The 15495-nt window shown below is 40.5% G+C and overlaps 1 protein-coding gene across 1 annotated transcript in view; it reads right to left on the bottom strand.

Moving 5' to 3' along the window:
- Positions 1–15495, bottom strand: part of LOC126457523 (nucleolar pre-ribosomal-associated protein 1) — a 180361-nt gene that overhangs the window by 118622 nt on the left and 46244 nt on the right. The window contains exons 4-6 of the mRNA XM_050093866.1: positions 6955–7155; positions 5975–6195; positions 1742–1897 (exon numbers count right to left, since the gene is read on the bottom strand). Of these exons, the coding sequence (XP_049949823.1) occupies positions 1742–1897; positions 5975–6195; positions 6955–7155 (578 nt within the window). The remainder of the gene's footprint in view (positions 1–1741; positions 1898–5974; positions 6196–6954; positions 7156–15495) is intronic.

Genomic DNA, 15495 nt, shown 5'->3' with positions numbered 1-15495 from the left:
TATGCCATCTGGATCCTTCCCATCAACACCAGACTTTCTGAATTGCATAGGTGGGAACTCTCCCTGCAATACATCCTGCATTCCCATAACCCCTCTGGCCTACGATAATTATTATCCCTACCCTTCTAATGCCTGCCCTGTTCCCATTGCAGCACTACACAGTCCTCCATTCCACAAATGCAACCTCAGTCTTTTGTTCTCTCCTTTCCTGCAAACCACCAACACCCCCCCCCCCTCCCTCCCCCCACTGTCTAACCACCTGACTGCACCTAGCTGCCATACCTCTCTCCACCTTGTCCCTGTATGCTCCCAGAAGCAGCACTTTACCTTTCCCCATCCATACTCAGCTGTACCTCCCCCTCCCCACCCCAGCCTCCTCCTTATCTCCGCTATCCACTTGCTTCTCCTGTCATGTGCTGCTGCTTGCAGTGTGGCCTCAACAGCCTGAGACTGTTATCGTGTGTGTGAGTTGCATTTGCATTAGTGTGTGTGCGTATGTTGTCTATTTCCAATGTAGACCTTGTTGGCCAAAGCTCACTTTCTGACAATCTTTTGTTGTTCCTATCTGAGACTCAGCATCTCCGCAATATGGTAAGTAGCAAATATCCTTTTCATAATATAGAAATATGACTGGTCTTTAAGGCAAATGCACTCATTCAATACGGTTTCTTTTTCAGGGTGTCTCTACATCCAAGCCCAGTAAGACAATCTGGTAAAATAATAGGCACAATTAACCAACTGTTGATAATATCAAACCACAAATTTCCAAAAAAATAATGTTTGAAATAGGTCTCTTAATTTGTATGCCAACATCTGTCAAGCAACCGCTGTGTGTTATATGCAAATCTAATGCTGTCATGCTACTTCCTTCATTGGACTGTAAGAAAGAAATTATGCAGTGATTAGCAATTACATACAGATAAAATTGCACCTGCTGAGGTTCATATGCTGATATGATGAAAATGATACAAGTCAGGTCAGTCATCTTTTGTACATGCAGCACTGATATTTCTTGCACAGTTTGTTAAAAGTACTCTGTAGTTATGAAACCACCTACAATGTCTTTCACAAGTAACAACCTATGGTCATATAGCCTGTTGATTTATTTTGCATGTGTAGAGATGTGGTGCAATCAAATGTTCAAATGTGTGTGAGTTCTTAAGGGACCAAACTGCGGAGGTCATTGGTCTCTAGATTTACACACAACTTAAACTAACTTAAACTAACCTATGCTAAAAACAACCCACACACCCATGTCCGAGGGAGGACTCGAACCTCCAGTGTGAGGGGCCGCGCAGTCAGTGACATGGCGCCTCTAACTGCGCGGCCACTTCGCACGCCGTGGTGAAATCTTTTAACTATTAATATTATTCGTCAATCGGCTTTAAATTGCAGTGCTATTTGATTTACGCATATCAAAAAAGGAGTACATGCAAACTGTATCAAAATGAAAGCCATGTATAATGCCTATACCAAGTGACCAGATGGGGAATTGGAAACCTTCTCAACCCAAACAAGAATCTTATTTGTTAAATACAATACTGCTTCATTTGGCTGGTCATGTCAGGAGGCAATTTAAGTTATAAAATGACAATACTGTAGCTACAATCAAATTTATCAACTAAACAAACAAAGAATAAGGTTATTCTGTACCTATATTGCAACTAAAAGTCAGTCTTTCAACAGCAACAATACAACACAGTAGATTACATACTTTACGAACAAAAATTAAATGCGCTACCTGTAGAACACCATACAGCACTGGATTTTGTTTATTACCAGATGTACCTAAGGTTTTATCTATGAATGCAATTCCATGCTTTCGAGAAGTGCACAGTACAATCAGGAACTCGTGCACTGATTCACACACCACAGATTTGCCTTCCTGTTCGTCTGTCTGTAAATCATAAAGGATAAACTGTACAAACAACAACAAAAACGGAAAACGTTCACTAGCATTTAAGAAAAACTCACAAGGATGGTATATGAAACATACCACAGTTTCTAACAATGGAAAAACCAGGATGGAATAATGCAATATCATGAAATGGATAGATTACTGCTCACCATATAGTGGAGATCCTGAAATGCAGATGGGCACAACAAAAAACAGTAAAACAAGTAAGCCTACAGCCAAAAAGGCCTTCATCAGAATTAGACCACACACACACACACACACAAATGCAACTCACACAGACATGTCCACAGTCTCTGGCCTTGGCAGCCAGAGAGACTGTAGGCCTGTGTGTTTGAGTTGTATTTGTGTGTGTGTGTGTGTGTGTGTGTGTGTGTGTGTGTGTGTGTGTGTGCGCGCACGCGCGCGCATGGGTGTGCGTGCGACCGCGAGCACAAGTGTGTTTTATCTAATTCTGATGAAGGACTTTTTGGTTGAAACCTTACTTGTTTGACAGTCTTTTTGTTGTGCCTATCTGTGACTCAGCATCTTTGCTATATGGTGAATAGTAATCTATCCTTTTAATAATACTGCATTATAAAACACAATTTCTGCAAGTTGTATCAAGGATGTTGGGTAATATGTATATCCAGTTATGTTCTATATTTGCCTTCGGTAAATTGTGTGTGTGTGTGTGTGTGTGTGTGTGTGTGTGTGTGTGTGAGGGTGGTGACCAACTAAAACAGCAGTGACTTTCCCTCTGAATACCCTAAAGGGCTTTCTAATTCGCCAGACTTGGACTGTTACACAAACGGATATGCTAGCAGATGACAAGAGCTTGGTGGTGGCAGTGGTTATTGTGGTATTTTTGTTTTGCAGACACAAAATCGTTGAAACCATTAGTGGCCATATAATTGTAGCTCATGGATTACCTCAGCGTATACCTTTTGTGCAATGTCTTCTATCTAAAAAATTTTATCATCATTTTGACACTACTATGAAAATGGAAGATTACTACACGCCATACAGAAGAAATGTTGAGTCACAGACAGACACAATAAAAAGACTTTGATATACACTCCTGGAAATGGAAAAAAGAACACATTGACACCGGTGTGTCAGACCCACCATACTTGCTCCGGACACTGCGAGAGGGCTGTACAAGCAATGATCACACGCACGGCACAGCGGACACACCAGGAACCGCAGTGTTGGCCGTCGAATGGCGCTAGCTGCGCAGCATTTGTGCACCGCCGCCGTCAGTGTCAGCCAGTTTGCCGTGGCATATGGAGCTCCACCACAGTCTTTAACACTGGTAGCATGCCGCGACAGCGTGGACGTGAACCGTATGTCCAGTTGACGGACTTTGAGCGAGGGCGTATAGTGGGCATGCGGGAGGCCGGGTGGACGTACCGCCGAATTGCTCAACACGTGGGGCGTGAGGTCTCCACAGAACATCGATGTTGTCGCCAGTGGTCGGCGGAAGGTGCACGTGCCCGTCGACCTGGGACTGGACCGCAGCGACGCACGGATGCACGCCAAGACCGTAGGATCCTACGCAGTGCCGTAGGGGACCGCACCGCCACTTCCCAGCAAATTAGGGACACTGTTGCTCCTGGGGTATCGGCGAGGACCATTCGCAACCGTCTCCATGAAGCTGGGCTTCGGTCCCGCACACCGTTAGGCCGTCTTCCGCTCACGCCCCAACATCGTGCAGCCCGCCTCCAGTGGTGTCGCGACAGGCATGAATGGAGGGACAAATGGAGACGTGTCGTCTTCAGCGATGAGAGTCGCTTCTGCCTTGGTGCCAATGATGGTCGTATGCGTGTTTGGCGCCGTGCAGGTGAGCGCCACAATCAGGACTGCATACGACCGAGGCACACAGGGCCAACACCCGGCATCATGGTGTGGGGAGCGATCTCCTACACTGGCCGTACACCACTGGTGATCGTCGAGGGGACACTGAATAGTGCACGGTACATCCAAACCGTCATCGAACCCATCGTTCTACCATTCCTAGACCGGCAAGGGAACTTGCTGTTCCAACAGGACAATGCACGTCCACATGTATCCCGTGCCACCCAACGTGCTCTAGAAGGTGTAAGTCAACTACCCTGGCCAGCAAGATCTCCGGATCTGTCCCCCATTGAGCATGTTTGGGACTGGATGAAGCGTCGTCTCACGCGGTCTGCACGTCCAGCACGAACGCTGGTCCAACTGAGGCGCCAGGTGGAAATGGCATGGCAAGCCGTTCCACAGGACTACCTCCAGCATCTCTACGATCGTCTCCATGGGAGAATAGCAGCCTGCATTGCTGCGAAAGGTGGATATACACTGTACTAGTGCCGTCATTGTGCATGCTCTGTTGCCTGTGTCTATGTGCCTGTGGTTCTGTCAGTGTGATCATGTGATGTATCTGACCCCAGGAATGTGTCAATAAAGTTTCCCCTTCCTGGGACAATGAATTCACGGTGTTCTTATTTCAATTTCCAGGAGTGTATGTTGAGCTATTGGCCAAAAGGCCTTTTTCTGCAGTAGACAACCATGCACTTTCAAACAAGCGCAATTCACACACAAACACGACCACTGTCTCTAGCCAACAAGTTGCGCTTGTCTGAATGTGCATGTGTTGCCTATTGCAGAAAAAGGCCTTTCGGCCAAAAGCTCAACATATATGGCAGTCTTTTTACTGTGTCTGTCTGCGACTCAACATCTCTTCTTTATGGTGAGCAGCATGATTTTTAACTATTTATAATCTTTAAGGTTACTGGTTACTTTTTTATGAGGAAACACAAGCTCACAGGAAAGACAAATTTTAGGATTACACATATAACATTAAATAGATTTACCCTTTGACTGCTGTAGACGCACTGCATAATTATTGTGTAATGCTTAATGAGAAAAACACTGTATTAGGGAAGGCAAATGAAAGATTTGAAATTGTTTGGAGAATTCTGGGGAAGAAGAATGCACTTGGCATGCTAACAGCATACAAGGCACTAGTGTAACCTATTAAAGAGTGCACCCCCACGCAAGTGTAAGTGTTTGCACATGGGCACATGGACACATGCGTCCCCCCCCCCCCCCTCCCCCATACACATACACACACACACACACACACACACACACACAGAGAGAGAGAGAGCGCGCGGGGGGGGGGGGGGGGGGGGGGGGGGGGGAAGTAATACTAACAAATGTAGTACTTTTAGAAATAAAGTAAACAAAGTCAGAAAGTCAAATATGAACATTTCAGTTCCTCTTCGTAGGGAGAGGTGTCAAACAATAAGTGATAATGGTGGACAAATAAAAATGGAAAGTAGCGAGTTCGTCTAAAGTTCATGATTCACAAGGTAACCGAATCACAACTTTGAAATTGTAAACTCGATATGAAAGTCAAAAGTGTAAGTTAGAAATGGAGTAGAAAGGAATACAGTTGAACTAATCATGGTGCTTACTAACTGACATTCTATATGCATCTATCCTCAGAGGACCATACCCCAAGTTTCACAAGTCATAGTAGAGGCACAGTGCATCCAAGAAAGCTTTTGGGAATATTTGAACCATCCTGAACATGCCACAGTAAGAGGGGTAGTCATCAATTTGCCAGCTAAACAATGCTACAGTTATGTAGTTAAACCTGGTACCAAAGACAGGGTTTCATGTCAAATTCTTCTGAATGTCTTATGTGAGAATTACTTCAAGCAGATAGCTTGAGAACTGACTCACCTTAGGTCTCCAAGGAACTAACAGACTTGAAGTTTTTGAGTCATGACAAAGGAATGAAAGCATCATGTCATACTTAAAGCTTTGTGATATTCATTCAATACCCTAATTTCCAGTTATTTGTACAATACAGATAAAATGGATAACACAGTTAATAAATGTGATTTCAATTACAAGGGAAAAAGCATGTCAGCAAACTTCGACTGACTGCTTGAGTTACAAATTCGCTCTTCTTTCTTTTTCAAAATGATTGTCAGATTAAACAAAAATACCTCAACCTGTTTCACTGAATTATAAAATAAGTATTAGAGTGGTTCATAGTGTGAATAGAACATTTATGACTGGCTCACAGCATACCTGTTGTATCAGACTATCAGCATCTTCTTTCCATTTCTGAGGACCTTTCCATTCATACAAGCCTATGAGAGACCGAATTATAGGAACACTAAATGTTCGCAATTTATTGGTCTTTGAGACTGATGGGTTTTCTAGCACTTTAGACCGTAATGTAGCTAATACCAGAACTACCAAGTCAGCACTATCATATAGAAGGCCAGGAATAATGCTGTTTATATATCCTGCAACAGACAGGATACATTTTATTGTGCTACTAACAAAGAAAAATCACAGTTCATATTCCTGAAAAAACATTACACAAAAAATAAACATAATACATTGTGGAAACCAAAATAATAAAAATGCAGCATGTAATAAACAAAAAAATAAATAGCACATAGGATTTTCTGTTTAGTTTCTCAAGAATCAAGAAGAGCCGAAATTAGTGTGGGGATTTTGATAAAAGTGATTGGTGAGCCTGGAACTAGCATAAATAACAAGCGTTCTTATTTTAACACTCCTCTTCTTTTGCAGATATCATAAACTTTCTACATCTGTGTGTGTGGTAAACAAAAAATCCATCATCTGTTTTGAAAATACCATACTTCTAGTCTTATATTGTGCTAATGTAATTTATTACTGATTAACAATGAGCTCTCCATCTTTCTCTAAACAAAATAATTCTCATAAAAACGTGTTTCAAAAAGTAGTGACAACACACTTACCTTTATGATTAGGAAACCATATTATAAAAGAAAGTTATCAAATATGACATATCAACAAAACAATGTATGTAAAATTACATATAATGTATAACAGCTGCGTATTCTGCTTGGCGTATGTTCTTTTGGACATGTCTGAAAGAACAGACACCATGCATTCATACAATTCAAAAAAACAAAATAATATATATGTGCTTGCAAGGAGGAGCACGTACATGGCTCTCCCCCCCTACACACACACACCAGTAAATTAGCTATTTCTTATTTTCCTATGCTCACCTTTTCTATCAAGAAGCAGGCGAATAGTAAAATCCGATCCACTCACAAAGAATGACAATAAATAATGTATGAAGCAACTTCGCACGTTGTGTTTCTCCTCTGATGCCTGTGAATGTTTCACAAGAAGCTCCAAGACAGGAGGGCTCAGTGTTATTTGTACTGCCACCTCATGTGCCAGTTCAGAACTGACGGTCACAACAGCTGTAATAACAAACAATACATTCAAATGTTTATCAGTACTCAATAATTCTAACCAAACTAAAAAGGAAAAGTGTGGCACAAGCAAAAAAGGGGGGAGGGGAGGGGGAAGGGGGGGGGAGTGGGAACAGCAAAACAGTGATGTGTCCTCTCCCTTAAGCACCAATAAAATTTAAACATAACAATCCTTACAAAATACATATGGTGTACATTAATAATTTGTATGCAAACAGTTACAACCTGGCAATGTACTTAACATCAATTCTCTGCATATTTGAAAAGTGTGAAGATCATATTTCCAATCTGGTGGATTTTGTTTGACAGCTGAATTCTGAGGTAGAATCATTTGGATTTATTTGTGAGTTTTTATGTGGTACCTCTATTTATGCAGGTCCCTTTGGAAGAGTCCTTAAGTTTGATTAGTGAAAAACTCAATGAGGAGAAGGTACAGCTTTTTTCACCATGCACTAACATCCGTGTATTTTTCAATTAATGACAATATTTTTGAACAGAATGATTGAGTGGTTACGGGTAGCCCTGTACCACCCACAGTTGCCAATTTTGCATAGAGGACTTCGAGGATAGGGCAGTGAGGAATTCAGCTTTGCAATCAATGTGTTTCTGAAGGTATGCTGACAACACTTTTGTTGAGTGGCCCGAAGGAAGTACAATGAGACACAGAGTTCACTGTAAACCAACACACACCAATCATTTCTGCATATAAATATTGTGATCCACTGGACCAACATGGTGGCATCCTTAGGACTCTGGTACGTAAAACATATGCTTTTCCCGACACAGATAGTCTAACACAGGAACCTGCACACTTGGTGTCTGTGTTTAAGGAAAATGGATACTTGAGAAGCAGATTCATCAGACAATGGAGCCTGGACCACCCAGAAGTGCACGAAGAGGAGCTCAGATCTGTGGCCTTTATTTCTCATTGTGGGGGCATATCCATTACGAATGAAAGAATTTTAATGAAATTTAACATTAAGGATGTGTTTTGCCCAGCTGCCAAGATTAGTGCATTACTTGCCTCTATGAAGGATGATTTGGGATTTAAGAAGCCTAGCACATAATTTTTACTTGTCACTGAGAGAAAGCTTTTATTGGCCAATCGATTCACATAGTTCAGGATAGGTGTGTGGAACATCGCTTACAACAGCCTGAAAAATGGCAGCAGCAAAATACTGCTTAAATGAGGGATACAAGAAGATATTTAATAAGAACCTGATAGCTGCCAGCAAATCTAGTTTTTAGTATATTGTTTACAAATTAGAGTAGTAGACAATTCAATCAATAGAGACAGGATTTTCCTGTTAGTATGACATAGTTAGCACTGTTGTTCTACTAGGGGCATCACCACAAGCTCAATCTTGGGGGCAACACCTGTGATGGGCTGCGCATGCACCATGTTCAGAATGGGGACCAATACAGGATGATGAATTCAGGCCTTGGCATCAGTTTTCAGCACAACTCAGCTGCAATGGCAGAGGACACTACCAAGAAAACATCCAATATTTGGGAGTTAAAGGGGGTAGGACGTCAAACAGGCTGGCTGGGAGCAGGAGAGGCACCATAGGACTTTTTAATTTCCACTGTCTATACTTTTACAAATAAATTCATAAAACTTTGTCGGCATAACCAGGAAAGATTCAGGATTTACACTCATAGCAGTGAAAGTCCAAAAACATACCAAAATAATTTTTTTTACATGTGAAATTTCATCATTTTTTTAAACTTACTATTGGCTGCATTTGTTGCTATAGGTACACTTTCCTTCATAAGTAAGAGAGATTCTTCGATAAATTTTGCACAGCATACAAACCATACTTACAGGTGTATGAAACTCTAGAATTTATTTAATTTATGAAGAAATGAATGAGCTGTTACATTTTAAACTTCATGTTTAGAAAAAAATTCAAATTTTACCACAGGTTTTAATAGATATGGAAAATTCTAGAGTAATTTGCAATCTCAGAAAAATGAGGTGCCTCCAATGAAGCAATAATATTTTCAATAACTTAAAAGCTGCAGAAGTTCATATTTTACAGTAATGAAATATTTTTACAAGGAACCTTAGACCTAACAAATTTTAAACATTTCATGTATTGCACCACTGCATCATCCCGAAAACCTACATGTATGTATCAATTTTATTTATTAATTTAATATGACTCCTATGCACACTCATACCAGGCTGTTCATTCGCGATTTATTTCATCATAAAATACGCCTGGAGAAATTGAAGAATCACATAATTTCATATGTTTTTAAATGTTTTTCATCATGGAAATAGTCGTCAGAATATCATATCGTCCACAGTAATATATTGTTATTTTTGGCAATAGCATTGTTTCAATGTGACTGCAGTTAATATAAAAAACCACTGTAATTTAAAAGTGGTCAATAGCTTGTGTTAGCTGACACCACCATCGAAAAGAGTGGCAAGACACTTCTATTGAGGAGATGTAAAATAAATGTTAAAAAATATTTAACAACATTTTGTTTTCTTTCAACATGAGTGCACTGCCACAAGAATGCTAGCTTTTTTTTTAACAAACCTTTATTTATACTTATTGTGAAAGGTCTGAGTGTTATAGAATGTTTATAACATTCCTTTATTAAATATTGTTGTAATGTACTAGTTTGATGCACATAGTGGTGAAGTTGACTCAGAATCATGCCTGTACAACATAAGAATGATGTTTTTTGGTGGAGATGCCCTTCTGCCAATAAAAGTTAGACACTGGTGGAAGACTGCTGGAATCATGTGAAAACAGACACATTCTGAATAGGATGCCCAAGGAAGAAATTCTGGACACTTTTATGTTAAATGAAACTTTGTGTTTCCAGAGGTTTGGACATAGGTGTGAATGGTAATTTGGAACAAGGAGGAAGGTATGCTAGGGTAATCAGTGCACTTGTGCAAAGCTGCTGTGCCAGGGTGGCATAGCAGTTAACAGAACTGCCTAGTGATCAGGAGACCCGGGTTCGAATCCTAGCCTTGGTACACATTTTCATTTGTCACTTCAGTCCGCTTATATAGATCATAGATGTTTGAGACTTGAAAAGGTCTCTGGAACCATATGGTTTCATTTGATTAAAGCACCTATGCCTCGGTTTCAGGCATGTAATTTGAGATCCTCTGCAATGCCGTTCAAGTTTAGGGGTAATACCTCATGGCAGAGGTGTAATTGAGAATCTGGATTGAGGAGGAAGGTGTGCTAGGGTAATCCATGCAGTTGCGTCAAGTCACAGTGCCGCGATGGTATAGTGCTGACTGCTAAGCAGGAGACCCAGGTTTGACTCCCAGCCTTGGTACAAATTTTCATTTGCCGTTTCAGTCTGCATATACACATCACTTGTAACTTATTTTTGGAAGGAGGCAGATCTGCCTGTGGTAACGCGTGTTGTTCAGTAATGTTGGTGACAGATTGTGGGCAGTGTACAGCCACTACAATACTTTTAGCCGTGAAGGAACTCTGACTTTTGCAAGGTCTGAAAATGCTCCAGTGCAAAACTTTAACTTTTCCACTTGTACTTCAGATATGAGAGCAGACAGATTATGAGTTCCTACTCATTATCACTTGTGTGTTATTGTGTAAACTGCCATACTCTGAATTATTTAAGCTATCAAATATTTTGTGTATTATGGTCACAAAATACACTTATTTTTTGCAAGATTTGGGTGACTATTTTGTTTGAGGATTCTGCTAGGATTTTCTTAACACTCTGAACGCAAATTTACTGTGTTTTATAAGGATATCTTTCTGTCTGTGTTAAAACTGGTTATCACAGGTACGCTTTCTATTTACCTGAAGTTTATTTTCTTTAATAAACAGTAATCAACAGAATTCTCCAATATCACCTACATCAATTACTGACATTAGAATGGAACGCTTTTTTATTAACTCTTCATTTGTCTTTTATTTAATATTTATGTTTATTTTGTTAATTCATAATTCTAGCCAATGCACTTAGTGTCTGACTGCAGGACCACAGCTAGAGGTTGTTATTTGCAGCGAGTTATCTGCTGGGCATGAAAGCTATTCACTTTAAACAGCATCACGCATAGCCCATTACCTACGGTACAAGTAAAATCAGGTAATATTGCAATGGGTCTGCTCGTACGGGATGCTGGGTGGAGCAGTCACAACTCAGCAACAGGATAACCATTAAGTAACATTGCATAGTGTCCTGATCTTTCTTGCGTTTACGTCTCTCTCAATTGCCAGCAAAACTATTTCACTGAATTTAAGTTACATTTGGTCAATGCCTACTAAGTTGGTTCAGATGGAATGGAGAGTGTCCTTAGGAGGATGTCAACTGAATTTTTATCTGCTTTTTTTAAATAGATATATTGTGTGTTTACTTTTGGTGGATTTAGATGTTGCTGTATTCAATCTCACTACAACAACCTTGGGGTCACTAATTTCTGTATCTATCATGACACTCTCTATTCACTCTGGACTGTTTGTCACTAACATATATAGTATTATTATCAAAACCATTTACACTTTGTGTGAGCTTCTCATTCATTGTTTAAAATAAATTATTATCAGGAAATGGCTAAAATATTTTGTGCCGTCCTACAAATATTTGGAATGTAATGCTGTCACATTTCCACCAGGAAAGCAACATATTATTGTCTTTGCTGTCTGGCTTGCTCGTCATTAGGTGAAGTTGCATCCCATCTTTAACACACATTTTGACATTCTCAAGTATGCCATCCTAAGAAACCCAGTCTCACAATCTGCTATTCTTGGACAAAGGGCTTTTACTGATTGGTATAGTCTCATGTTGTACATCTAAAAAAAGAATCAGTACCTACATTTAGAAGAAAAGACTGAGAGATGACTGTTATATAAATTAAAATGTCAAAGCTTGACTTTGTTTTCTAATCTCATGTGTATAGTTAATCGAGAACTTTAATCCAAAAATATCTCTTCTCCTAATGTATTTTGTGTAAGTACTTTTCCCTGCCACAAGCTAAACATTCACATGTTGACAGACTATGATAGACTCAATAGCTCCATAGTTTTATTTGCAATCAATGGATGTTCACAGCATTCATACAGTACTACTTGAATAATTATAGAAGCTCTTGCTACAGTAGGTCCATATCAAACTAAAGCAATTAAACAATATCAGTTAAAAGAATGCAATAAACTTTGGTTCCCTTCGTTTAGTGATACTACATACACAACTGTAATGGTATTTGCCCTTCTGTTAGCGACCACATTCTTCACCTAACACGGATAAAATCTCTGTGGACACGCAGTTTACTCTGTGGCTTAATGCACACCATTTCCATCAACTGGCGTGATCATTAGGGAAATGTTACGATGTTGCACCAAGCAGCAGTTTCATCTCATATGTCAAGATATACTTTTTCCATTATAAAAAAAAAATTCTGCTCCAATTGTACCTGACAAATCCTTTATTTGGATAAAATCGTACATGCAGCCCAGGTTTTTGGATGGAAATCCCATCCTCATGTGCTACAAAAAGCAAGGATAACTGTGAAAAGGTATTCTTCATAAAACTGATTAACATTAAAAGAGGCCATACAAATGTGATCATCAGGTTATGCCTCGATTATGTACGAGAATGTCATGCCAGTCATGTAAAAAATCCAGCAAATTTATCAAGTAGCATGTGAGTTTCAATGCTGGTGAGGCATAAAAAAATTCTCTGAGTCAACCAGTACCACACCTTTTTTTTTTTTTTTTTTTTTTTGTCATCAGTCTTCTGAATAGTTTCATGCACCCCACCATGAATTCATTTCCTGTGTTAACCTTTTCATCTGCTAATAAGACTTGCAGCCTAAGTCCTACATTATTTGCTGGATGTATTCCAATCTCTGTCTTCCTATACAGTTTTTACCACCTACAGTTCCCTCTAGTATCATAGAAGTTATTCCCTGTTGTCTTAACAAATGTCCTGTCATCCTGTTCTTCTTCTTGTCAGTGTTCTCCATATGTTCCTTTTCTCACCGATTCTGCAGAGAACCTTCTCATTTCTTATATTGTCAGTCCACCTAATTTCCAATATACTTCTGCAGCACCCCATCTCAAATGCTTCGATGCTCTTCTGTTCTGGTTTTCCCACCAGCCATGTTTCGCTACCATACAATGCTATGCTCCAAACATACATTCTCAGAAATTTCTTCCTCAAATTAAGGGCTATGTCTGATACAAGAAGACTTGTCTTGGCCAGGAATGTCCTCTTTGCCAATGCTAGTACGCATTTTATGTCGTCCTTGTTCTGTCCATCACAGGTTTTTTGCTGACTGGGTAGCAGATTTCCTGAACTTCGTTCACTTTGTGATTACCAATTCTGATGTTAAGTTTATCAGTATTCCCATTTCTGGTACTTCATTGCTTTTGTCTTTCTTCTATTTACTTTCAAACCATATTCTGTACTCATTGGACTGTTCAAATGGCTCTGAGCACTATGGGACTCAACTGCTGAGGTCATTAGTCCCCTAGAACTTAGAACTACTTAAACCTAACTAACCTAAGGACATCACAAACATCCATGCCCGAGGCAGGATTCGAACCTGCGACCGTAGCGGTCTTGCGGTTCCAGACTGCAGCGCCTTTAACCGCATGGCCACTTCGGCCGGCCATTGGACTGTTCATTTCATTCAAGACATCCTGTAATTCTTCTTCACTTCCACTGAGGATACTAATGTCATTGACGAATCTTACCACTGACATCCTTTCACCTTGATTTTTAGCCCCACTCTTGAACCTCTCTCTCATTTCAGTCATTGCTTCTTCGACTGAGCAGCACGGGTGCAAAACTGCATCCCTGTCTTAAACCCTTTTTAATCCGAGAACTTCATTCTTGGTCTTCCACTCTTATTGTTTCCTCTTGGTTCTTGTATGTATTGTATATTATCCATCTTTCCATATAGCTTACCTGTTTTTCTCAGAATTTCGAACATCTTGCACCATTTTACATTGTTGAACACTTTTTACAGGTCAACAGAACCTATGAATGTGTCTAGCACTACCATATGTCCAAGGTTCTCACCACCCCCCTGGCCTTAATTTATGTTAATTCATTCCGTCTCCGCATTTCTTCACAGTAACTACTCTTTTCTTCACGTTTCAGTTTTCTACAGCTTTCATTGTCCTACACATCTATTTTTCACAACCGGACTCCCACCTCTGTTACGTAAAATGCACTTACCTTTTCACTCTTATTAACTCGTGCATGATGTTTAAGCAGTAATCTCTGTCTTGCACATTACCCTGTCTTCCACCTTTAAGCTCTCAGTGTCTGCCATCAAGGTCCTATTCCTGTGGTACAAACTGACCTGCAGTCCCTCCTTAAAACCTCCTCAGGCCCTTCATAAGGACTATCACCTCAATCCATAGACCTTCTCACCCACCCAAACCATGCACCCCAACCTTTTACCTTCTTCTTAAGATCCACAAACCCAATCATCCTGGCCGTCCTTTAGTTGCTGGCTTCAAATCACCCACCAAATGTATATCTGCCTTAGATGATCAGCACCTGTAACCCATAGCACAAAGACTCCCCTCCTATATCAAAGATAACAACCATTTCCTAGATCGTCTGAAATCCGTGCCAGTCCCACTCCCACCATACATTTCGCTTATCGCTACTGATGCCACCTCCCTCTACACCAACATCCCCCACATACACGGCCGGTCTGCTGCTAAACATTTCCTCTGTCAACGCCCACCTGAATCTGAACCTATGACAACCTCCCTACTCACCTTAATCCACTTTATGCTTACCAACAACTACTTCACCTTTGAGGGGCAGACTTACAAACAGATCAGGGGTACAGGCTCCTACCTATGTCAACCTTTTCATGGGCTTTCCTGGACCCCATATGTCTTTAGCCTATAGTTTGGTTTAGATACATTGATGATATCTTTACCATATGGAGGCATGGTGAGACTGACCTGTTAAAATTCCTGGAATCTCTGCATACCTTCTCCCGATGAAATTTCACATGGCCCTATTCCAAATCCCACGACACATTCCTTAATGTTGAACTCGTCCTCACTGAAGTCCAGCTACAAACTTCAGTCCACATTAAACCTACCAACAAACAATGTACTTACATTTTGACAGTTGCCATCCTCTCCATGCCAAATGTTCCCTCCCATATAACCTTGGCATTTGAGGCAAATGTATTTGTTCAGATGCAGACTATTTACAGCAACACACCACAGTTCTCACCTAACCTTCACTGCACATAATTACCCCACCAGCCCAGTTCAAAAGCAGATTTCCTGGGCCATCATGTTCAAGCATGGTACTGCTGAAACCTCCAAAAAATAACTTCGGAGC

The sequence above is a fragment of the Schistocerca serialis genome, chromosome 2, assembly GCF_023864345.2.
Source record: "Schistocerca serialis cubense isolate TAMUIC-IGC-003099 chromosome 2, iqSchSeri2.2, whole genome shotgun sequence".
In the NCBI taxonomy this organism is placed as follows: domain Eukaryota; kingdom Metazoa; phylum Arthropoda; class Insecta; order Orthoptera; family Acrididae; genus Schistocerca; species Schistocerca serialis.
Note: the sequence above shows the minus strand (reverse complement) of the source record. Positions and strands in the feature narration are given on the sequence as shown.